Source organism: Pygoscelis adeliae, unplaced genomic scaffold (genome assembly GCF_000699105.1).
Source record: "Pygoscelis adeliae isolate BGI_AS28 unplaced genomic scaffold, ASM69910v1 Scaffold160, whole genome shotgun sequence".
Lineage (NCBI taxonomy): Eukaryota > Metazoa > Chordata > Aves > Sphenisciformes > Spheniscidae > Pygoscelis > Pygoscelis adeliae.
This window is the reverse complement of record NW_008824035.1, coordinates 9,397,582-9,423,411: the sequence shown is the minus strand read 5'-3', so window position 1 is coordinate 9,423,411 and position 25,830 is coordinate 9,397,582. Positions and strand designations below refer to the sequence as shown.

The following is a 25,830-nucleotide window of genomic DNA, read 5'->3' as shown; positions in this document are numbered from 1 at the left end:
TTGTTTCAAAGCTCTTCAACAGAGAGATGCATCCAAAATGTCATTATTCTTCTGGTTTAGTTTTCATTCACAGTGGCCATCTGTCACAATAACCCATGCCATTTGCCAGTCTTTTCCTATGCAAAAAGGCAAGATGTACACAGCATACAGTTTAACTACATGCAAACGAATAAAATGCAGAGCCCACAGAAACGCCTAGAACTGTAGGTGTCGAGCTGCCCTTCCTTCTTCAGGTAGAAGTCAGTTGCATTGCAGTTGGCGAGACACTGGTGGGCAGATTCCCGTGCCACACACGCAAGCAGACAGACCTGTAAGCAAGAGACCTTTCTCTGGAGTAGAGGCGCCTTCCAGTACTTGTCGGTTATTCCTCGTATCTTTCATGCTGCGCTTATCGTGATAACGTCCTACCAGAATAAGCCTTTTCCCCTCTCACATTACTCTGTCAGTCCTCTTACGCAGAGGGATAATAAATTCTTCACAAGAGGTTTTGTTTAGATTGGTGGTACGGGTGTTTTGGCAGTCTCCTCCTGTTCTTTCTAAATCAGAGCTTCCACATGCACGTTAATATAGGGCCTGACTCCACTCAATTGTGCACGCCCTTTAACTCCCAGCTACTTCAGCAAGAACGCTGGGAGCAACCTAATGCAACCGCGTTTAAGAGGAGAAGATGATATCCCTTAATGGCTCACCCTTTCAAACTCATCCACATGCGCTTAAAAGATAAGCCAGGTCACTTCCACCATATATTATACTCTGTGTGATATTGAAAAACTTCTGAGTGACTGTTTTAAGAAGTGGACTGGTAATACAAGAAAGCCCCATTTGTCCTGCGAGTGAGGAGAGGGAGAAAGCTGCTTGCTGGAATACTGAGTACGGTGACGCCTTTTCACCTGTCCACTAATAGTGTACTTCCATCTGCCACCCTGAAATGGCAGAGGAGCATTTCCTTTGCAGTAAAAACCTTGTGAAGTGCTGCCTTGTGCATTTGGACTGATTCAGAACTCTGGAGAAGAAGGCAATTCTTACTGTTTTTAAAGAATAAGGTATTTTATTATGGAAGTTCATCTTTATAACGTGTGCAGGAAATGACTGACAGTCATTAAAAAAAAAGGTTTGTTTCATGAAAACAAAAGGATGACTATTTACATTAACTTTCTACCACAAAATGAAATACCTGAAACAGTTGAGGCAGTAAATATTCTCTCCATGTCTTGAGAGATTATTGAACAATAACTTGACATTGTACTGACACATACCAACAGGGGTTCAAGATGTTTAGATAGCCCTGACCAAGTTGTACGCTGCAGGAGGTCAAAAAATGTTGGCTACACGCTTATGTGAGCTATGTCTCTCTGTTGTTTTAACTCATGAAATTGATCTCTTACAGGGAACTTTAGGAAAAATGCTTCAGTATGAAAAAACCCCCACCCTCTACAATACAATGTTTTGATATCTGAAGCAGTGATTTTATCCAGAACTGTCTCAAACGTTTGTTATCATTTAACACATCCCAGGACTCTTCCCAAATTACTCTCTGCTTCCCCTCACAGTTGCATCTAAACAGAAATCATCACTGACAAAACAAAGAACGCTCTGAAATATTTTAAAACCCTAAAATTAGGTCTACGAATTACTGCATGTATACAAGACATATTTGCCAACAAGCATGTTTATACAGTAAGAAAAATACCATAACATTTATACCTAATTTACAAATATTCTAACATTATAGAAATGATGCTGTTGGCTTTATGTAGGAAATGCTAGTTACAGAGGTTGGAAAATGAACAGCAATACATAATTGAGCCCTTGTTAAAGGTATTCATCAAAAAATGGAGACGTTCTTGTTTGCACCTGTCCCCTACACTACCTATTTCTTTTCCTCTCTCTGCTTCTGCTTCTACTGCGTCTGCTCCTTTCTCTGTGTTCCACTTTACTGCACTTGTCCCCATAGCTCGCTCTACATTTTTTCTTCTCTCTGTGCACATCTGTGCTGGGGCTTCTGGTTCCATTTTTCCTGTGCCACGCTTCACCAGGGCTTTGACTTGGACTTTCACGTATTTGCCTTTGCCTGGAACTGCTGTGACTTGTGCAAGGGCTCCTCCTGCTCCCCTCATCCATGCTTTGGCTTCTACCATCCCTCTCCTTTCTTTCAGTCTCTCTCCTGTTGGCGCTATGGTATCTGCTTTTGGACTTTCTTTCCCCCCCACAGGAGCTCCATTTGTTGTTCTCCGCAGAATTATCTCGCTTTAAAAGTCTGTACCTCTCCCTATCTTTGTCCTTGTTACCGTGACTACTGGAGAGATCTTCATAAAGTTTTTCCTTCCTCGTCTTTGCCTTGCCTTCTGAATCGCTGCTGCTGCTCGCCTCTGAAAACTTGTCTTTTTTTCTTTTCTTAGAATACATCTTCTTTTGTGCGGCTTTCTCTCTGCTGTCAGTCTCGCTATCACTGCTGCTTCCTGAAGTCTCACTGGAGGATGAGGAGGAGGATCTCGCCTTATGTTTCTTGTGTTTACTTTTGCTTTTTTTCTTTTGCTGCTTTTTCTTCTTTCTGTCTTTCTTTTTCTTTTTCTTCTCCAGACGATCCAACTTCCTTTCATTTTCAAAATAGAAGAGTAGTGCAATCAGACTTGTTAGGATATTCTAAATTACAAAGCCATTGTCTTTTAAAGTTCACTACTTCTGATGACCTACACATTAAATACACTATTTTCCACAAAAACATGTTGAATTCCTCTCCTCTTTCAGCAAAGTATTATTTTTAAACTTCTAACCTGACGTCAACCATAGGAAGAAGAATCCTGTAATCCACAGCTGCTCCCTCAAAACAGGAAGAATATGGTTTTTTAATTCTTTAATTTAAAAAAAAATAAGTAAGATATGTCAATTTTGGCCTTGTAACTAGGAATAAATACATTCAGTAGTGCTTTTTTCCCTTTTCAGCCTGCTCTGGAGACTTTGGAAAATCATTGCTGCTTTTGTTTGTGCATTTTTATAAGAGATTTTGAAAATGAAAAAACGCAATTAGCATTCACTTTCTATTAATGATGGAAACTGAGACTCTAAAGCCTACGTCTCTGAGTTCTCCAGGCAAATAATACCGGTCTTTTCAATAACCTCTTCTGTCACAACTAGAAATTTGCATTTTCTAGCCAGAAGTACAATATTCCATCATCCATTATGCACACGCATTCACTGCTATTTGACTGCTTTCACCTAGTTTTTATTTTGCTTTCTGTGTTTATTCTTCTCAAAAAATTAGTGACTGAACAGTGAAACTACTTTCAGTGTATTAAAAAAAAAACCCCTTCAGACTAGTAAAATCTAAAGGACCCAAATATTTACTGAACTTCAACTTTCAAAATATAAAGTATTGTAATTTCATTGTGTTGGGCCAGCAGAAGTTCAAACAAAATACTGTTTTAAATTACTCAAACTACATACACATTCCTTACTTAAAAGGAATGTAAAATATGCCAACTATTTTCAGAGAATGATTTATTATATATGCGATTACCATATGTACCTACCTACTCATGTACCTGCTTAGCCATTCACCTTTCTCCCCTCCTCCCACTCCCCGTATACAGAATGTCTTTTAACCTCAAAGGCCGTTTTAACTAGTGGTATCTGTATGGCATCTACTAGGCGATAAGTTAATATTTTTCATTTTCCACATTTTCAGGTAATTTCAAGATAATGTTACAAATTAACAGAGAAAAAAATATGTCACCTGGCATACGAAATCAGTAGGACAGAAGCAAAGAATGAAAACCTTATTAACTTTTTATTAGAACTACAAAACCATGGGGATCTCCCTCTGCTGGCTTGGCTGCATGTGCTGGTTCTGGCTTGGGCAGAGTTAATTTTCTTCACAGTAGCCAGTATGGGGCTATGTTTTGGATTTGGGCTGAAAACAGCGTTGATAACACAGGGATGTTTTAGTTACTGCTGAGCAGTGCTTACACAGAGTCAAGGCCTTTTCTGCCTCTCACCCCACCCCACCAGCGAGCAGGCTGGGGGTGCACAAGAAGCTGGGAGGGGACACAGCTGGGACAGCTGACCCCAACTGACCAAAGGGATATTCCACACCATATGACATCATGCTCAGCGTATAAAGCTGGGGGAAGAAGAGGGAAGGGGAGGATGTTCAGAGTGATGATGTTTCGTCTTCCCAAGTAACCATTATGCATGATGGAGCCCTGCTTTCCTGGAGATGGCTGAACACCTGCCTGCCGATGGGAAGTAGCGAATGAATTCCTTGTTCTGCTTTGCTTGCGTGCGCGGCTTTTGCTTTACCTGTTAAACTGTCTTTGTCTCAACCCACACGTTCTCACTTCTACCCTTCTGATTCTCTCCCCCATCCCACCAAGGGGGAGTGAGCGAGCGGCTGTGTGGGGCTGAGCTGCTGGCTGGGGTTAAACCACAACACTGCAGCAGCAAACTATAACCCCTGATCTGAGAGCAGTGTGGAGCTGGGGTAACCTTGGCCCTGGGGTGCAATGTCAGGTTCAGTTTAGCCGCACAGGAGAAGACAACAAACCTTGCCAAGTTGTAAACCAGTAAACAAGAACACAGAATTTTTAATCCTGGAAGAAGATACTGTAAACAATGGAGTGCAAAATAATATTTTAAAATAGCAACTAACAGCATCTTCAGTCAGCCAATTATTATTATTTCAGTATCCCAGTTAAACTGGAAATGAGCCACAGTGCAAAGGTATCACAACTAGATTAGAACAGCCAGATTAAAACAAAACTACCAGATTAAAAAACCATGCTGCGTAATGCCATTTGTGGTCAAGTGTATGTTATACTAAGCTGATTTCTTCTGTACTGATGGTGCTAAATTATTCAATGGCATACAAGAGTTACAGGGACAATCATGGAGTCAGAACTACTGGTGACACAGATCCCCTCCACTAGGTACCACACTTACCTTAGAAGTTTCTGTTTTTGTTTGGTTGACAGTGATTTTAAAAATTCAACTTCTGGATCATCATCTCCTTCACTTGCAACAAATTCCTAGGAAAATGTGGTAAGACATTAAGTTCTTATATAAAAATAATATCTTCATTCAGATTTCTGTATTAAAAGCGATGCCTCTATCTACCTTATTTTTCCACAGGCACAAATATATTTGTATTACTAAGTCAGCTTAAGACTCTTTGATAAGAGCAGCATACTCGCTACAAAGCGAAAAAACCTCCCACATTCTGTCTCAAACCTGAGTAGGTGTTATAATGTGAGGGTTATACAACAGGAGTTATTAGTAACACATGAAAATAACTCACTGCTAGTGAAAGAAACATTTCTGAAATAGTTAATAAAAATGAGCCAATTTCGGAGCCCACATGATTCCCCAGGATAAGTCACTCCATTGTTACCATGCTTGGATGAATAGGTAAGATGCTAGTCCTGCTCAAACCCAGAGTAATTTAAGCAAATTACTTTTCTGTCTCGGTTTAGTCATTAGGAAAATGGGTATTAACACATCTACCTTACTGTTGTGTTATTAGTCTTTAAATGTTCATAAAGTGTTCTAGCAATGCAAAATACTGTAATCACATAATCTACATACAGTAACGCAATCAGCAAAGCATAGCTACTTTGAAGACCCTGAATTCTTCAAATTATGTGCATCTGGTACACTACAGTTCTCCATCATGATGTTTTTAATTTTAGCCACACTCAGGAGGGGAAAGAAGAAAAAAAGATTAAAAAGCTTTTCCAAAAAAACCCCACCACACCTAACATAAACCAAACATACTGATATCACTGTGATTCATTTAACAGTGCCCCTATGCTACAGTTTTCTGGGGTACATAGCTTTTTTAAATGCAAAGGTACATCCGCCTGTGGAGACACAATGAATTGTTGATTTACTCAAGATTTCCAGACCAGCTGAGGGCCGTCGTCCCCTCTTTACTAGTGGTTTGACTATCCTGCCATATGAACAAAGGTTATTTCATGGTGGCTCACTCAAGGAGCGTACATGAATTTTTCACTTTACATTTTTATTGAAGCACCTCAATTAGAAATGTACCCTGTGCAGTTTAAGTAAAGACAACTAAACGTTTTCACTCCCAGAAATAACAAGTGTAACAATAGTCAATCAAGTAAAAAAATCTTCAGAAATAGCACACATAATATAGTAATTATTTGTGCATACTTCCTCAAACTGCATCCAAAGGCTAGCATTGCATCAGAAGTGTGTGGCAAAACCCCTAACCATCCCCTTTGTGGAAAATTCGATTTCTAGTCACCCAGAGGAGGGATTTAATTTATTATATATGGTTTTAAAAGAAGTAATTTATTATTCACCATTCTGACTAAAAAAAAGCTCGAAAACAGTAAGTTTTTGGACATTTTTCTACTGATACAGCTATTCAGCTTTCCTATGGATATGCATATTTGAAAACATTAAGTAGCAATTCACAAGCAATCACATTTAGATTTACAGACATTTTCAGCTTACTGGTAAAAAGATCATTACCTGCGATGGATCATTTGCGGTCAAGTTTCTCCCCAGTACATTTTGTTTCAGTGCAAACCCACTGTTTCTCATCTCCGCTATTAGCTCTGAGGGGTGCATTGATGGCCCTGTTCACAAAAATCACAGTTTGAATGTATCATTTATATCTCTCTACCTTTTTTGGACTCCACAGTAGGAATTCAGTTGAAGCTTTGTTAAGGAAAATCACAGCTAAATCAACTCAATAATCTTCTGCTGAGCAAATAATCAGATATGATTTTCTAAAACAGCAGTCTGGAGATTCAGAATAGCAAATAATTGCATTTTTCTTTAAGTACAAGGGGATTCTCTTATGTAACTTCGTCATGTTGAAAACAATATATTTAGGTAAGTCTAGTAATATATTTTTATTATAGTAAAAAAGCACAGGAAACCTAAAGAAAGCACATTAAATAAGAATTTTAGGTGCCTCCTCTCCCCTAAAACAATGGCAAAACACTGTTCTAATATGTCACTAATAAGGCATTTTTCATAACGACATAAATTTTTAAACTTAAACGTAGAAAGTAACCATTATTAGAAACTCAGTATACATATGGAAAATAAATAAATACATGAGAAAATTATCTATGTCCTTACTTATTCTAGGGACCCTCAGATATGCCGGGTCTCTAGGCTGTTATCTCCTCAGAGATTTCTGTTTTATCAGTTTAAAAAATACACTATATATTGCATTAGAGTAGGTGTTTGGGATTAGGCACGTTATCTTTCTTTGCAAACATCTAACAAGGAGCAAAATACGGGATGTATTTTGGATCATTCAGAGTTGACTGCATAATTTATAAACCCTGTAACTCACTCTCTTGCTTTAATTGAATACCTGTGATCATCAAAACCTCATGTACTTGTCTGATTAGGTACTTTTTCTTCACCCTAAACACTCACTCTTTTGTTAGGTCACTTTCAGTAAATTTCCTTACCAGTTCATTCGCTAACCTTACTGTCAATGAATTAGCACTACTGTATAAGGTAAATCTAAATTAGAAGGAACGTAAAATAGAGCATGGAGCACACGATTACTATTACTTCAGTAAACTAACTGTAAATTATAAGATTAACTAGTCTTACAAAACATACTGATCCTGCTTTGTGGTTTTAAGAGTTTCTCAGTTGTGGAGATGGACAAAACTCATACATTTTTAACACAGAAAAGTATGGAAAGTAAAGGGAAATTTTTACTATGGAAAATATATGGAAAGTAAAATAGCACTTTCTCAAAAAAATGTCAACTTCAACTTTTTCTTGGTTTTCCTGTATAATGCACTGCTTACAGAAACAAACAGGCCTATGTGTAAAGCAGGAAGGAAGAAGAAAAAACTTTGAAAATGGTTTAAGGAGCCCTTGCATTACTGACTTTCTTTTCACAAGTTCCTTATTTTGCCAGGCAAAATAATTTTCTAATGAGATACTTTCTCTTGCCTTTCCTTGAGTTTACATTTTTATTAAGTAGGGGGTTATGCGCCCCCCCATATTTTACCAAAAGCGTTTTTTCTTTTTACGTGTTACAGTGTAATTATAAGCTCACCGATAGTTAATTAATGTATATGGGCTCCAGTGTCTACATTTTTGCTTATTTCAAATTTAAAACCTTGCTCTGCTTACCCAAATCTACTCTGGCTGGAACCGAAACCAGCATTAGACAGAGACCTAACAACAGAATTTGGTACCAGCTGATGTCTTGATTTGAAAAAGCTACATAAACCAGCCACACAATTCAGTCAAATACTAAACCAAAACCAAGCCCTGTATGAGGAAGCTGAATGGAGACAAAGTGTAGGGTCATGACAGAAGACTTCACCAAACCAAAGAAACCAAACCATTTGACCAGACTGGAGCCTGGAATGCCCCTGTTATTCAAAGGCAGTAAGAACCACTGCCTAACAAAGTAACCTAACTAATTTGCCAGATATTTCCCCTGCAGCGTCTCAGCATTGTACACATTTTGATGTGTATTGGATACCTAATTATTCTCATTAGCATGATTAGATAAATAGAGGAATACAACTTGTCCAAATCTATACAGGATTTGCAAAAGAAGTAAGACAGAAGCCCTAACTTTGTGGTTCCATACGAGGACTACGGGCAGAATCGAGACCAGAGAGGCATGAAGGCCTATCGGCCTTCAAAAGCACAGTTCAAAATTATTTTCTAGAAACAAACCTTTCAGGCATTCTTTGTGCATACGACTGGAAAGAGCTCAGCAAAATAATTTCCTCTTTTACATAAAAAGCTTATAATGAATGCACAATACTACTGATTTTTGTGCATTTGTGCCCAGTGGCTGTCAGTTGTGCTGTAACGCACAGATCAATACAAGTGAACAAGAGGCCTGTCAGAGTGGCTGCTCAAGCTGGGATCCAACGCACAACCGCATGCGAACTTTTGAGTTAGCTTCCATGTTTTTTAGAGGTGAAATCAGCATTAGGTTTAAAAAATAAAAACACAGGTAAGATTAGAAGGAAAGCAAGCCAGGCTAAAAACACATTTATATGGCTTCCGTTTCCGTGTTTATTAATGACATCAAGGAGACATTCATCGCTCCATCTACAATATTTTAGTTGCAACATGGTATTACCGTGACAAGGACAGTTAACAAATCACTGTTATTCCTTTTTTGTGGATGTATACAGGTTACATCAAATGCACCTACAGAACCTTGAGAGTGGTTCATGAAATAAAGAATTCCTGATTTGGTCTCCCTTTAATTGTGGTGAGGGAAACAGTAATTTAGGTTCAGCCTAGCTTGTGAGGAGATGCGAGAATCTCCACGAAGCTTTATTGCGTACATTATTTTTACTGTAATTAAAGCTTTCAGAAAACATTAGGAAATGAGATTCAGAAAATAAACCAACCCCATAAATGAAAATAGAGTCAAAACACAGTCCTATTTCACAACCCTTCTGCGTGCAGACCCCAGGCAGGCACGACACAAGCACGCTGTCCACTATGGTTGATTACAGAGGACTCTCTTGCAGCATGTGATCTTTGCAGTTTAAAAAACATTAATGTTTTTGAGAGAACAACAGAGGCGAACCTGCTTACACTTTTTTTCTGAACAGCTGATGCTACTGAACTGCTGCTGCCCAATGCAGCAAGACCGCATCGCTAACTTTGTTCAGGTAGCAATGCTAGACCACAGTAGGGAGAAAACAATATCTGATCTGGGAACTCTAAAGAGACTGTTTTCTATCTGGTTACAAGTCCAGGCTGAGAACGTCAATTAAGACATTATATTTGACAATGGCTGCACAGCTTAATAGCAAACCTTTATTACTATCTACCTTCTGCAACACAACAACAAGAATCAAGAAAATTTTTATTCTCATAATTAAACTCCTTTGCTTGGAATCAAATGCTTGGTGGCTTTCTTTTCCCATCCGTGTCTCAACAGACTGCTTTTGATTTATACTTTAAAGATTCTGATAAGCAGGTCTGATTTTCTTTGAAATATCAGTGACACTTTGAGGTCTTCCAGGATTCCTGGGCACAGCTATTTTATGTGACAGCATTGAGGCTTGTAACACACTTCTTTTTGGGCTGCTTCTTCACAGAGTCCTAAAAGATGTAGATGCCTAAATGTGTGAGCAAACAATCGCATTCCCATTTCCACAGTATAAAATTAAGTAGGGGATTTCTCCTGGCTGATCCAAACGAGGGAGACAAAAACTGTGAAAGAAACCCCAAACACTGAACCTCACTGAGGTTTGAAAAACTCAGCTTCTCAGAAGTGTCCTTGGCTTCCTTATTTAGGAGCTAAAGCTTAAATCTTGGAGCCACCAGTATACTGGCTGGTAGAGGGCATCTTCGTTTGGTGTGAATTGATCATGGAGTCCTGCTTGTTGGAGACGCGACTATGCCCAGCGTGATCAAACTTGGTTTGCCTGGTAAGCCAAAGAGGTAAATCTTTTCAGCCTGTCTTTGGCTTATGACTACACTTACACATCATCACCCTCCAAGATCTTCAGACAAAACAGTACTAAGTATACCTGATGGCCATATATCTTCATCTGGTTAAGTTCCAATTAAGTCATAAACTGTAAAACAGATGGTAAGATTGAGCTGCGAGGCTCTTAGTTGGCTAAAATCTTGGGAACTGATGTTAGCTAAGTACTCTTGAACAGCACCCATCAACTTGCAAAAAATCACCCCTACATCAGGCATAGAAAAATACTTTGTGTACTATGAAAACTGATGTCCTTATATATGCATTCCTTATGGACTTGTGAGACAGTCTGTGAAGAAGCTACCTGCGTGGTCTCATGCAGGTGAAAACATCTAGAGATGACACTATGCCATGAGTTGACAGAGCATTAGATATAGGAATCCTGTAAAAATAGCTGATTGCTACGTCTTCTGACAACTAGTCTCTCAGCATTCTTCCATCAGCAAACTAAAAATAAGTTCAAAGTTACAACGTTTCATCATCTGTTTCTTATTCTTTCTGAAACAAGTCAAATACAGTACCTTGCTATTTTTGAATATGACTGTCAAGCTTATTTTCTGGAATTTACATTTTGATAGGGAAAAAAAGAAAAGAAAAAAACCTTTAAAACTTTTCCCGATGACACTTGTTTAAAACTAAAACATTTATCTGCTTTAAAATTAATTCATAGTCTCGGAAAAGCTTTTTACCATACAGTGGAATTAATTGCATGCTGATATCATACTTATTTTTATGCATTAAGACAACTGACAACTTGTTAAGTCTTCTACAGCTACAGGTACTTAAAATTATATTAAGGGCTTACACAAAAGAGGCTCCATAGTTAAAGACCCACCAAAGGATTTTTAAAATATTTTTTCAGGGCCTTTGTAATTCTCAAGAAACAGTGTTGTCAAGCAAATAGGCTACAGTTTCTGCCTGCTTCTTACTTCCCACAGAAGTTCTTGCTGCATTAATTCTCTCTGTAATCTTCTGTTTAAGGTACTATTTAAGGAAAAAAATCCAGATAGCTCAGTTGACTCAAAGAATTGGGGCACAAAATCTGGAAACTCAAACCATTCAATGAAGTGTGAAAAGAAGGATTTTAGCTTCACGAAGTACAACCTGAGTGCAACCTTAGCTTGACAGCTGTTGGTGCATCTTTACAATATTCGTACAACTAAATAAACAGCAGAGCTGTAAATAGATTTTTTTTCTGAAGTGTATATGAGCATCAATTACACTGGATTGCAGAATGATATCATACTAGGATTTCTACAACATATTGTAAATTTGCTTTTTTGTAACAAAGAACACTCCAATTTCTTACCACACCTAGCTGAGATCAATTTAACAGAATCAGTTCTGCTTCTATTAAACAATCGGGGGGGGGAATATAATTCTGGATTTCAATTACTTAAATGCCTAGCTTACAGCAAGGTCTCCCACCCTGCATTACTACCCCCACTCCCATCCCAGAAACAAGAGAAACCTATAGCTGCGATTAATTTTTGATTCTGTCTGTACTTCTCTTGAAGCTACAAATACAGAGTGTATGTAACACTCTGTTGTTGCCAGAATGTTTCCTCTAAGAGGGATGGGCGCAGGACTCCTCTCAGGAGAACAACGCTAGCTGTAACACACCATCTAGCAGGCCTCTATTAAAATGTCTAAAGCACATTTTTCAAATTATTCAATATTAGAGAACAGTATGCTAAAACCTCTTTTCATAACGACTGTGATGAAACCACTTTTTCTGCAAGTTTCAGTGGCAGTAAGGACAGACCATAATGTTATGATTGCCAGTATCACCAAAAATAGCAGTTTTACTTCTATCTACTCATGATGCATAGTCTTGACAGTATCTGCTCAATTTATTGATAAAAGCTTTCACTGCTGTCGCCAGTGCAGATGAGCAAACTGAATTATTCTTTGCAGTCAACTAGTTTTAAATGGATTTTTATTGTGGAATACATATGGAAAGCAAAGAGATAAGAAGCAGTAATAGTGTAACCACTATTCCCACCTGTGGCAGGGGAAATTACAGTAACCAGTTGTACTTAGATAGTGGCTGCAGTTATGTATTGTTATGAAATGAAATAGACTACTCAATATAAAAGTTACTGAAAAAGGCAGTAGATTCTTCATGGTGTCATTTTAATTACAACTTTTTAACCTTTATTTTAACTAATGCTCATTTTGTGTATCATCAAAACAGAACATTTAGAATAGGGCTTTTCTAGAGCTTGCCCTTCCTGAGAATGTGTTCTGGTGTGGGACATCTTTTAGGTTACAGATGTGATCATTTTAATCTAAAAATATCACCATCATCATACCATCAGACTTCTCCTGACTTGGTAACAGAGAGATAATTTACATGAACATAGATGTAAACAAAGCACACTGGCATATCTGCTATCAATTTGTCAGTATACATCACACTCAGTATACTCCACTCTACCATGTTTAAAAATTAATTTATGAATCAAGGTGTCATGGTTTAACCTCAGTCGGCAACCGAGCACCACACAGCTGCTCGCTCACACTCCCCCCCTGGTGGGATGGGGAAAAGAATCGGAAGGGCAAAAGTAAGAAAACTCGTGGCTTCAGATAAGAACAGTTTAATAATTGAAATAATAATAATAATAATAATAATAATAATAATAATAATAATATGAAAAGGAAAACAACAACAGAGAGAGAAGAACAAAACCCAGGAAAAACAAGTGATGCAACTGCTCACCACCCGCCAACTGATGCCCAGCCAGTCCCCAAGCAGCAATCACTGCCCCCCGGCTGACTCCCCCCAGTTTATGTACTGAGCATGACGTCACATGGTATGGAATGTCCCTTTGGCCAGTTTGGGTCAGCTGTCCTGGCTGTGCCCCCTCCCAGCTTCTTGTGCACCCCCAGCCTTCTCAGTCGGTAAGAGCACAGGGAGCTGAAAAGTCCTTGACTTAGTATAAACACTGCTTAGCAACAACTAAAACATGAGCTTATCATCAACACTATTCTCATGCTAAATCCAAAACACAGCACTATGCCAACCATTAGGACAAAAATTAACTCTATCCCAGCCGAAACCAGGACACAAGGACAAGAAGTTTCAAGGCTTATCCTTTATTACTACATAATTTTTGTTAACAAAGTAGGCCTAAAGCATGTTGTCTTCATTCTTTCTTATATGCATCTTGGACAACATGAGGCCATAACTCTTCCAAATTGAAATTTGATTTTCTACCTAACAGTGATACTAAAGCTATGCTCTGCTGTTGAAAAATAAATAAACAAATACTGCAGGGAGTTAGCAAACAGCTCTTTCACATTAACTAGGTTTTAGAAAATCATTCTGCTGGTGGGTTTTAGTTTAGCACACAATCACATGAAGGATGAATATACTCTGAATTCAGAATGCTGCCTTCTCTGGGTGGTAGCAAAGGCGTAACATGATACAAAGCTTTTTAGGTTTTGCTTTAAAAGAGAAACTAACTTTAAAATTAGCATAGACAGTTCCATCCATACATCCATATACTTTTTCTGTGCTCTCCACAGAGTTTCAGACGTCTTTTTTTCATATGGCTTAAAAGGAAATTGAACAAAAATGGAAAAAAATTACAGACTGAGCCTAATCACACTGTATCATCTGTGAACTTTTATTGCGGTTGTGACAGAGATAAGGGTAGACACTTATTTATCTAAGGACAAAGAGCTATTATCAAAATTATGTGATCATGATCCTGGTCATGAAGAACATAGCAAATTTATGCTGCTACCACTAATTCAGGATTGATCATTTTTTACTAATAATGTTTTCATCTATTTCAGAGATGACTGCATTCAGATCATATTTACACTTCAAAGCAACTGCTGCAGTTGGCATTAAGAGAAATCAATGAATAAAAAAACCTCTGGCTTTTAATTAGCTCTTCTTCAGAGGGTCTACAGTTTAACTGAATTTAACACTTTAGCACAGAATTTTAGTATAACTTGCCATGTTTTTGTCATAGGGTATTTCAGAGAATCCTGAGTTTCCTTTTTACTTTTTTTGAGTACTAAAAACAATTTAACATTATCAAACTGCTATAGGAATCCATATTTATTGCTTAAATGCCAAGCGCAAGACTTCTAATAGAAATCTGTATTTTATGCATTCACACCAAATACAGCGGCTTCTGAAACACAAATGGAGGATTATTCTACAATGTGACAGTTCTTAAACTATGTGAAGATTTAGTTAAGGTTCCCACTGTTCACAATCAAAGGTCTCAGCTGCAGATCATAAAGGAAGGTTTCATACACTGTATATTTCTACAGATGACCATTTATACAAATACTCTCGTTTATACAAAATATTTTCTTTGTTATTATAGATTCAAGAGAACACTTAAATCAGTTCCTGCATTCCTGATCCAATGCAGATTTTTATCTGTTGGGAAACAAAGAAGTACTCTATTTGTCACTGAAAAAATGCAGTGAGATATAGAAATAATATAACACAGATTTCCTTTTTTGCTGTCTCTATGTGACTGGTAATTTCAATGATTACTATGGAAAGGAATTTCACCCAAAAGCTAAAGATCAGTTGAACACACTAAGTGATAGACTGATGGAAACCACAACCACAATTAGTTTATGGGCACTCAGGCGATGAAAAGAGAGGGCACAAACTCTAGGAGCTGATAATGAGTATTCAGAAGGCTTCATTTGCATAGGCATACCTAGAGTTTCTTTATCTTCGAAGACCGTAAGACACTAGATACATATACACGTTGCTCCATTACATTTTTACCATTATTTGCCTGAATTTTCCACAACATGCTTATCAGTTTACAGCGCACTCTTTCTTCTCAGTAATTTAACTGGACGGATCACATTGGAGCCAGCCAGCTGTAAAATATTCAAAGTAGTCCATTACAGAGAAGGATGCCCAGCACTCTCCAGGCTTAGGTTTCATAGGCCAAGAGCATAAGAACCTTTCTTAATCTTAGCATCCCACTTCTTCTAACTACACCATTCATAAAATTACCTCCCCATTTGAGACACTAGCCTTATTTCTTAAGATTGTAATACCTTTCTTCATAAGATAGTAATAGAGTCCTAGCAGGTTATTCGTTTTAAAAACATACGATAAAAGTTGTAAGAATTTAAGCTTTCATAGCTTTTTAGCAATCCCCTCCCCAACCCTCATTGAATAAGATAGATTGCTTGCAGGGAGAAGAAAAAAAAAAAAAGAGAGGTGTTTAGTTTGTCCTAACTTTACCTGACCAAGAAAGTTGCAGGCAATTTTGAAGTGAAGTAATAGTATTACTTTAAAACATTTTGCACAGAAATATTCTAGTAAAGTCAAAGGCTTTTCAGGCTTCACAAAAAAAGCACCAAAAAGCACAAAAATCAACAGATGCTGCTGGTTAATGATAAAAAAAGGAGTGTAAAAACAGGCAAACTTTTAGATGCTAGTGATCTGGGGTTTTTTGCTGGTATATATTACAGATTTTATACACGCATATATACACAGTGGCACATAAAGTCAGAGCCACAACTGATATTTTCATCTTGTCTGAACTTTGGAAGTTAGGATTTTATCAGTAAAAACCCCTGTAAATCTGTTTAGCCCAAAGAAGCATTTTGATTGTCTAATTTAGCTTTGTAAAGGAGAAGTAAATCTTATAAGTTGGTCTCTGTAAGCTTCACAGCTGGAACATTCTAACACTACTTTGCAGTTTCCAGTGATCAAAGTTACTTACTTCATATCTAAAACTAAGAATTTCATAATGGAAATAATGCAACACCAGGGGTTGCAGTTATCATGAAATAATTACACTCCTGGGAGATTACAGACAAGGCTGTACCCCAGGGGTGTGATTATCCCATGATAACCACGTCCACTGAAATTGCCTTATTGCAAAAATAATCTCTATTCACTGGTGAGATATGATTCAATAGGCACTTTTTTAATGGTAAGATTATTATTTTTTTTGTGTGAATTACCAGCTAGATTAGTACAATGGTCCCAAAAGCAAAATAACCAAGCCACCATGCCTAAGCTAAGCTACCGACTGCAATTATTTTTGTTTGCTGGAGCGCTGCAGTGCATGTCAGATCTTGAAAGACTGCAGTCTTTTCTCACAGAACACAGTTCTGTACCACACACATGCTTTCTCCTCGCAGTGGTTCCACCAAGGTAAACTGAAGTCCAGGACTGGTCTTTGCATACAAGATATTCAACACTGAATCCAAAACAGCAATTGCCAACCAGTTTATGTGCAAAGAAGAAGATTACAATGCAGTCTTCACATAAGATTCAAAGACAAGTATCCTTCTGCTGAAATAAGAGGATCACAGCTTATAGAATTTATGGGAAAGAAAAAACCTATGTTGGTGGTTATTTTACGATGTGAAAAAAAAAAAGTATGTAGGCACTCAATAAGTCTTCTTTTTCCTCACAGAGAAACAGAGCAGGAACTTTAGATAATGCAACTAAATCAGACATAGGAGTTTCATTTTCATTCATTTTAACTCAAATATTTCCTCCAAGGCTGAAAAAATAGTCTGAGTCCAAATAAGACAATTTGTTTTGCTCTCTTTCTGAAGCAGGAAAAAATTAGAACAAAACACAAAATGAACTTGTATCAAGTGCTCTTGAATTAAGCTTCTCCATTACTTAAACTTTTTTGCATTCAAATAAGGACTCTACATCCTACTGAAACTCACTGATTTGGGCATTTAAAAAAAATATACATTACCCCTTGGGCTTTTGTTAAATTGAAGTCACCATTCAACTAAGACCTTTGAAGGCCCAGTTTTTGGAGGAAGAAAGGGAAGGAAGGACAGCTGGTGTTGCTGTTTTTAACTCAATAATTTGGTTATCCTAATAAAACAATTTTTCTACCCTCATTTTCTGTCAAAAGCTTTTGCTTTTGACCAAAAAGAAAGACGAAAATGTCCCTCCAACTAGGTAAGTGCCAATCCTTTATACATGCATAAAGATTTGTTAGCAATACTGTGGATACCACTGTTTGTACTGGTTTTGGCTGGGATCGAGTTAATTTTCTTCATAGCAGCTTGTACAGGGCTATGTTTTGGGTTTGTGACCAAAACAGCGTTGATAACACAGGGATGTTTTAGTTACTGCTGAGCAGTGCCTACACAGAGCCAAGGCCTTTTCTGCCTCTCACCCCACCCCACCAGTGAGCAGGCTGGGGGTGCACAAGAAGCTGGGAGGGGACACAGCCGGGACAGCTGACCCCAGCTGACCAAAGGGATATCCCACACCGTATGACGTCATGCTCAGCATATAAAGCTGGGGGAAGAAGGAAGAAGGGGGGACATTCAGAGTGATGGCGTTTTGTCTTCCCAAGTCACCGTTACACATGATGGAGCCCTGCTTTCCTGGAGATGGCTGAACACCTGCCTGCCCATGGGAAGTAGTGAATGAATTCCTTGTTCTGCTTTGCTTGTGTGCGTGGCTTTTGCTTTACCTGTTAAACTGTCTTTATCTCAACCCACAAGTTTTCTCACTTTCACCCTTCTGAGTCTCTCCCCCATCCCACCGCGGGGGGAGTGAGCGAGCGGCTGTGTGGGGCTGAGCTGCCTACCTGGGCTAAACGACCCTGTTTCCTTTCCAGGTTAATTAACTCTGTTCAGTAATGTTCCTGAGAGCAGTTACCCTTCTAAACTAGAGATTTTTAAAGACTTCAAAGTTATTATGTGATGGAATTCAGTCATGGGTCTAATTAGTATATAATAAACTTCTGTGGTTCCTAAACTTGTACGTATGAGATGTTTCAGTCCTTTACAGCAGAGCATCTGAAGTTTCTACCATTACTGTTCTGTAGATGGAAACACATTGAGTAAATGTATGAAGACAGCAGTGAACAAAAAGTCATCTATTTTCCTGTGCGTTAAGTGGGCTTCTCTAAAGCAAAAGAACAACAAGGTTCAGAAGAACAAGGCCTGTTAAAAGTCTCCTACAGGGAAGGCAGACCATTTCTTAAAAGCTACTTCTGCAGAAATTAGTGATGCCAATGTCCTTAGAATATCAGATTCAGAGCCATGAGGCTGAGGGTTCCCAAGCACTGATTGCTTAGAGATTCATTACCAGCCAGGATGCTTTGCAGTACACGGACTAGCGTCTTCCAACACTGTGCTGATACATGGTGTGCTCTAACAAGGCACAGTTTTTTCAAAGTTTGAAGAATCCTAACCTAAATTTAGGTAGTGTAACTACCACGCACTGCCTAGAAAAAAAATATTCAATTCAGTTTGCACGAAAGTTTATTTTAGTATACATCAGAGGAAATAAAGTGTTACCAAGTAAATCACTCCAAATCAATAGAGCTCTCTTCAAAGACTTTATCAAAAAATTCCAAAGATTTGCTCTTTTAAAAAGAAAGTTTCAATGATTTATAGCCTAAATTTGGTCCTTCTAATACAATTAATTTCATAAACTAATTGGCGTCCTGGTATATTGACTATTGTACTAAAATTTTATTCTGGTTTCACCTTTATTCCTTATTATATCTGTATTTCTCAGATGTACCCTTTCATTTATGAGACTGTATTTATATTTCAATTTCCTGACACACAAGCTAGGAACAAGCTTTCAAAGATGACTTTCTACACATGGAATTACTTCCTGACCTTTAAAAGTATTATTTGCTCTAATAATTTACCCCAATATTTTGCAACTCTTTCTTGAGAGCTGGCTGCAAACATATTTTTTACACATTTAGCTGTTAAAAAAACCCCAGTCAAATAAATTAAATACACATTCCAGACTTGCTGTATACTATAAGCAATCACTCCCTATCCTTGAAATCCCTATTCATTGTTCTCTTCAGAGGCGCATATTTTCTTCTACATTCTAGAAATGAACAGACAGCTTCTGAAAATTGTTCTTTGGAGTTCAGACCTTAGAAGCCAAGTGGTTTTGTACTTTTTTTTTTTTTGGTGCTGACCATCACAATAAATGAAAACTCTGGACTATTTACATGTTTTTTACCAGTTTTCTAAGCAAGAGGAGACACTTATTTGTGATACATTGGCAGGGGGTGTGTGGGGGTGGGTGGGAAGCAATTCAAGTGCTTTTGGTTTTTTTTTTTTTTTAAACCTAATCATCAATCCATGAAACACAGAAAGGTTTCATAAAAAGATGTTATCACAAAAAGTCTCTGTCCCTTACAAAGCAGTATTTTCTGCAGTTCTAGCCAATCCAAATAAGAACAGGGTAGCAACGTACATTTTTGCAGTACTATAAAATAATCAGAAAATAATGAGGAATTTAGAGGCATAAAAGCAGCTTAGGAGTGCATGCAATTACTGATAAAGAGAAGCAGGAAGAAGCAGAGCTTGAGGTGATGTGTTGTACAGAGGAACAGAAGAAGGTTCTTAGAGGTGGATACCAATTCACCATTAGGGCTAGTAACAAAGCATTAAGTAGAAGTAATGAAAGGAAACAAAAAGCAATAAAGAGAAATGGTCAAGACAAGATTATATTGTTGGGGGCTGTTGATCAGAACATGATACAATTTGTCTTTTTAATGTTGCGGTGTCTTGTTAGGAAATGCAAAAACACTGTTTTACCCTCAGTGTAGGTTAACTTTACAGTGCTAACTGTAGATCTGCAGCACTGTAACAACTGAGTAGAACTCTCAGCAATGCAAAGATAATTACTTACTCCTATCCCGGACAACACAGGACTGGTTATCAGGGGTTAGTTAAAACATATCAGTTTTGTTTTGTTTTTTTAAATGTGTGACGTAAGCTTTAACACGCCACGTGGATGAACTACGAGTCTTAAGAGAATCAGTGAATTCAATAACTTGTGTTCTCACAACATAACAGTGAGAACTGTTATGTATCTCACAACATAACGTAACTCTCATAACAGTGCTTCATTTACACACACGGAATTTCCAGAAGTCGTCAAAGGAGCGTAATTTAGCTTGTTATTAAATCAGATGAAGTTTTAGAAAAGTTGATGAAAGGATTGTATTCCTGAGGTTAGAAAAAGCAGACAACCTTTTATCTGATGATCTAATTAATGATATTACCACTTTGTATAAGCCTTGTATGTGCTATTAAATCAAGAACTTAAAATTGTTTTAAACTTTACCTACAGTGTTTTTACATATAGTTTCCCTGAAAGAAAGAAGCAGTATCATTACAGCTGACTATTCAAATCCAAGAACCGTGTCTTACAAATTATATATACAAACCCTGATCTGTCGCCCACCCCTACTCCCTGAAATCCTTCCTCAGCCTATAAAAAAGTCTATGCTCAGCACAGCACACTGTCTTCTAAGTTCCAGAGTTGAAAATGAGAGGGCATTGGCACAGCCTGAGAACATCTAAATAGTTTTACAGCACTTTCCTTCATGCAAAATTCACCACGTGCTAAATTCCTCTCTTTAGGCTTAGAAAGACAGTTTGGAAAGCTACCCAGAGAACATCTCTCTGACTAGGAAACACCCACAGCAGTCCAACGTTGCCTACACCTAGATAGTTCATTTACGTTTGAAACAAGCAGTTAGTCTTATATGGACACTGCAAAGTGTCATGAAGAATAAGGAGTCCATTTTCAAGTTTGTGCAAGCATGTACAAATACTTTCTGCTTTCCCAGACAAACACTCCTAAAATTTACCGACACCATTTGAACTGGGGGGGGGGGGGGCGGAAAGAGAGTTCTGCAGCACAAAAGCATATCTGACATGTAAGAGCTGCGCAATATAATTCTACCAAACGCTCCAAGCACAATTTCTTCTAAGGTAAGAATGAGGCAAGAAAATGATTTAATGTTACAAACTACTGAATAGAAAGGCTGAGAATGTCAACTACAGGATGGCTAATACAATGGTATAATCATCAAACAGTGCCTAAAATAGGAATGTAAGAGACACTATTTCCTTTAACTTAAGTCTTCCAGGCCTCATCTCAAAGAAATGACATATCTAAGTGATCTAATTCTGAAAAGCAAGATTGTTGTGTAATATGTAATAAAACTAAGAGCTACTACATAGAATAGATAACCTGAGGAAAGACAGAAGAAAACCAGATGTTATCAAGTCTGCAATTGTAATGGTATCCCTGCAAAATTGAATACCCCACACGGCACATGATCTTAAAGCGTAGTACAGCAAGTCTGAAGACTCACCCATGTTACCAGGGTTTAACATTCCACAATTTTAAGAATCTTAAGTGTTACAAACTTGGGTCAATTTACAGAAAACACAGTATTGTAGGCAAAAAATTATTCAATTTGAATGTTTTTATCCACTTCTTTAAACCTCATCTAATACTAAATGCTGTGTGACTTCAAGTAACGGGAAAGCTAATAGAGGAAAAAGGATGTAGTTCAGGAAGCAACAAGAAGCCAGCTGAAAGAAAACCAGGCATTTGGAAATCTAGGTTTCAAGTGCTTGTCCACCTATAGAAGCACGATTATGTACATAAAAAAACAAAACCTCTCCTTTTTTCCAAGTGATTAACAAAGATACACTAATGTATTCCAGCTTTTCCAAGCAGTGTGCCTGAATCTGAACTGGGACAGTCTCTGACAATCCATTACATTAATTTTTTTTTTGGTGACACAAATATTGTCATTCTGATATAAACAATCTCATTGCAGCTTCTGAATTTTTGCCACAGATAGAATCAAAGCAACAGTCATTACGGAATCTTTTTAAAATGTGTTACTAGTTAGAAAATTAGGTCCCTGTCATTTGAAGTAATTAACTTGAAATTGTGGATCCTACATTCGGAATAAAGAAGTGTTTTCCCCATTTCAGCAACTCTTTGAAATATGATAAACTTAAACCTTCCAAAATTAAACGTGATGAGCTCCCTCAGAATTTCTAACCAGCACCTTTAAAAGACATTCACTGCCTACCTGAACCATCACTGGAGACTGAACTCGCATTAATTCCAGAAAGGCCAAATAAGGGACATTCTCGATCGGTGTTTACATGACCCCACTTGTGGCATTTAATACACCTCACATTCCGCACCTAAAAGGAAAAAAAAAAATTGACGTAATTTAGTTAACAATACAGTTTAACATTTACAGAAATGTCTATGTTATTAGGCATAAGAGAAGCTTTTAAACTCACTGAGAAACAGATGATAAAATTAAGAGAGTCCATGTGAATGTTCTGCAGTTAGATAATATTTGAAATATACCCAAGACATCCACAGAGTGACATTTATGTAACTTGCCTGGATACCAAATGGCTGATCTCTGATATTCATATCATCCTTAGCATATCTGTTACGCAAACACAAAAGAAAACAAATACTCAATTTGATTTTTTTTTTTTTTTTAAACCATCACATACAAAACTATGTTTTATTGTTAAGTAAGTATCCATTTCAGAGATATACTTCTGGTAAATGTTAGTTTTAATGTGTTTTCAAATATGGATGTAAAATTCAAACAAAACCTAAACTGATCAAGGAAATAGTTTCAGGTTTACAGGTTTTGCTGATTAACTGCCAGGACATGACAGGATTACACAAGTGACCTGCTCAAAAATAAAAGGGGAGGGGGGAGGGGAAAGAAGAAAAAAAAAAAGGATATGAAAGGTAAGTAAGGAGAAAAAAAAAATTATTCAGATAAAATCCAGACATCTTACTTTTCTCGAGGGGCGACTTTTTGCCATTCAAATTTGTATTCAGTCTCTCCTTCTTGCTATAAAACAGAAAATATGGTAAGTTTGAAATTTTTTTCTTTTTAACACATTTTAAGTAAGTAGGAAGAAAACATAAAGAAACGATGTAATAAAATACCTCTTTAGTTTCCTCTTTGAATTTCCAGAAATCATGGAAAGAAAAGAAATGAGACATTAATTATACATGTAAAATGCAGCTGGTGTCTAAGCTGGAAACAAAACATTTTATGGTTTATACTAATACAATAGTGCAAATACTCAGAAAGTAACTTTATTTAAATAGAGCGCACTTACAGATAATCAGCCTCTAGTATATGGTTACAAATTCTGTAAAACCAGAATAATCTTTTAAAACTATATTGATTTGATACACAAATACAAAAAACTTTAAACTTTTTTTGCAAAAGTAGCAACAATACTTAATTTTAAAATCTTTAAAAAAAAGATTTTTTAGCAAAAATCGCTAATTTAAAATTGCATTTGCTCTAAGCTTAAAGGATTACTTTAAGAGCTTTTAAAGTTAAATAATTGCAAAATTTGCTCTACAAGAATGAGCCCATCCAAACATTTCCAAGGGTTTTTGTGCAAATGGGAAAGATGCAATTTAAAGGGAACATGTTCTCTTTTAAAAGGAATACATTTTCTTACCTCTGCACTTACATTCAGATTTTGCTAAAATTAAGTGACTGATACGAGTATCCACCAGGTTCTTAGTAACTTCTATTTATGAATCTACTAAATACAGTCATAGTCAGACCCATCAGAGTCAGGTCAGCCAGCACTTTTGACTACAGATTCTCAGTATTTATCATTTATAAAACTTCCACCAGTTAAATTCTGCTTTGGTATCTCCTATGCTTGACATGCATCAAGCTGAATTATGGGCAGAACTTTTAAGCAAAAGTGACCTTGCTACTTCTAAAAAGGAGAGTAGGCCAGAATACAGGTTTGTGTTGTCTGAGTCATTGCCTTGGTAAGGTCTAGTCGTCCTCACCCAATGGCTTTATAGTTGGCTAAAGAAACACTTTTGGTCAAGGACAGAATTTCTGCTGTTGCCAGGAAAGATATTTTATTTGTTTTTCCCTTCACATTGAACTGTTGCTTAAAAAAACAAACCCAACCATTCTCAGTTTGAAAGAAATTAAAATACTGTGAGATCAAAATTATAACATACTATATACCTCTGTGTATTTGCACTGGAAGTGCAAATACAAAGTCATACCTTCTAGCGTTACCTCACTATGAACGCTTTATTTTAAAATAAAAGACACTATGCTTATTTCTTCAGCGGGTTTTTAGCTTTGCACTACTGTCTACTCACGATCAGGAAACCAGAATACCTTTCTTTGCTCCAGGTGGGGCCTCATACATGAAATTAAGACCATTCTTCACACGCTCATCACCCATAAGCAATCTAAATAAAAAGGACAGAGTTTGGGGTGTTACACACAAAACATATACTTTGGTATTACTTATTAAAAAAAAAAAAAAGAAGAAACGTGCAGCAGGAAATTGTGATAATAACTGGCATTTTATTCATGTTAATTTGAGTACCAGAAGTTGAATATCATAAAACCTGAGAGACCAGTCAATACTTTTGTGTGCTCCATTGTGTACCAAAAAAAAAATCACACATTTCAGTCACAACTGAAACATAACTCTGTGTCCACAGAATCGTGGAGGACAGATTTCTGTGTGATCCGAATGTGTTGCTATACAAGGTTACCTGGTGTTCTATGCAATGTAACATATTTTGAAATTAATTACATGACATGCACAAGCCATTTGAAAGAAGTTACTGTGACCTCTGCTTAATCAGACATCAATTTATGAGTCACTGTCCTCTCCTACTACTAAGGAGCCAGTATTTCAAATAACTCACAATGAGATGTCCTTCACTGCCCTGAAAACAAGAGACAGCAGGAAGAAGTATGTGATCTTATGCCAATTCTCACCTATTATCATAGGATTCCTGTTCTTTAAGATACTGTTGCATTAATTCTTCTTGTTTCTTCTTATCATACGATATTTTCTGTTCCGCCATCCATACCTAGTTAAAACAAGTAAGTTTCTACTTTAAACAAATACAAAACCTACCACAAAACATATTAATGTGTAAATACTTAACTGGCTTAGTCCACTGAAAATATTTAACCAGGGAAAATTCCCATTCTAATCACATCAAATAAATTATTTTCACCCAGCATTTCAACAAATGAACTTCACACAAACAGCATTTTTGATAGGCTACAACTCCAAACAACGTTTAAGAACTGAAAAAACGTGGGAACGTTTAGTAATGCAAAGGGAAAAGCAGGCTCAGAAAACACCCTGGGTGTGCCACCGTCTTCCCTGTAGCGACACTTCCTCACCTAAGTCTCACCAGACCCCAAATCCCAGGTTCTCTCGGGAGCTCCTGGAATGGTGCGGTTCTGGGAAAGACAGACCTGGAAGCAGGTCAAGGCAGGTGTGAAATACTGGGAAAACATGGGCACGCCGGGACAGATGGCGGTTTTCCTGGAGAGCGTCAAATAAACGCTATTTATCCAGGGAACCAGCTGTTGAAAAGCTGGAGCCAGGAAAAGGCGATCGTTATACACACCTGTGAGCAAGTAAACCTGAAGCTTCAAGCATTTCTTAAGTTTTTTTCCTGCCTCTTCCTCGCCCCTTGCCCCAACCCCGGTCCCACCACGGGAGGGCCGACATGC

At 37.5% G+C, this 25,830-nt stretch overlaps 1 protein-coding gene across 1 annotated transcript; it reads right to left on the bottom strand.

Moving 5' to 3' along the window:
* Positions 1 to 1,022: 1,022 nt before the first annotated feature.
* On the bottom strand, positions 1,023 to 25,828 carry CIR1 (corepressor interacting with RBPJ, 1). Its single transcript, XM_009333287.1, has 11 exons — positions 25,801 to 25,828; positions 25,570 to 25,724; positions 25,078 to 25,172; positions 24,463 to 24,536; positions 23,241 to 23,254; positions 23,087 to 23,142; positions 22,671 to 22,719; positions 22,345 to 22,462; positions 6,496 to 6,602; positions 4,939 to 5,024; positions 1,023 to 2,593 (listed from the first exon to the last, which is right to left on the bottom strand). The coding sequence occupies exons 1-11, from the start codon at positions 25,826 to 25,828 to the stop codon at positions 1,867 to 1,869; spliced, it is 1,509 nt and encodes a 502-aa protein (XP_009331562.1). The 3' UTR covers positions 1,023 to 1,866.
* Positions 25,829 to 25,830: the final 2 nt, after the last annotated feature.

Coding starts and splice junctions, on each gene's coding strand:
- CIR1 (XM_009333287.1), bottom strand. CDS start 25,828: ATGTCGGCCCTCCCGTGGTGGGACCGGG. Junction 22,720..23,086: donor AAAGTCGCCCCTCGAGAAAA/GTAAGATGTCTG, acceptor TTTGCGTAACAG/ATATGCTAAGGATGATATGA. Junction 22,463..22,670: donor ATCAGCCATTTGGTATCCAG/GCAAGTTACATA, acceptor TTTTCCTTTTAG/GTGCGGAATGTGAGGTGTAT.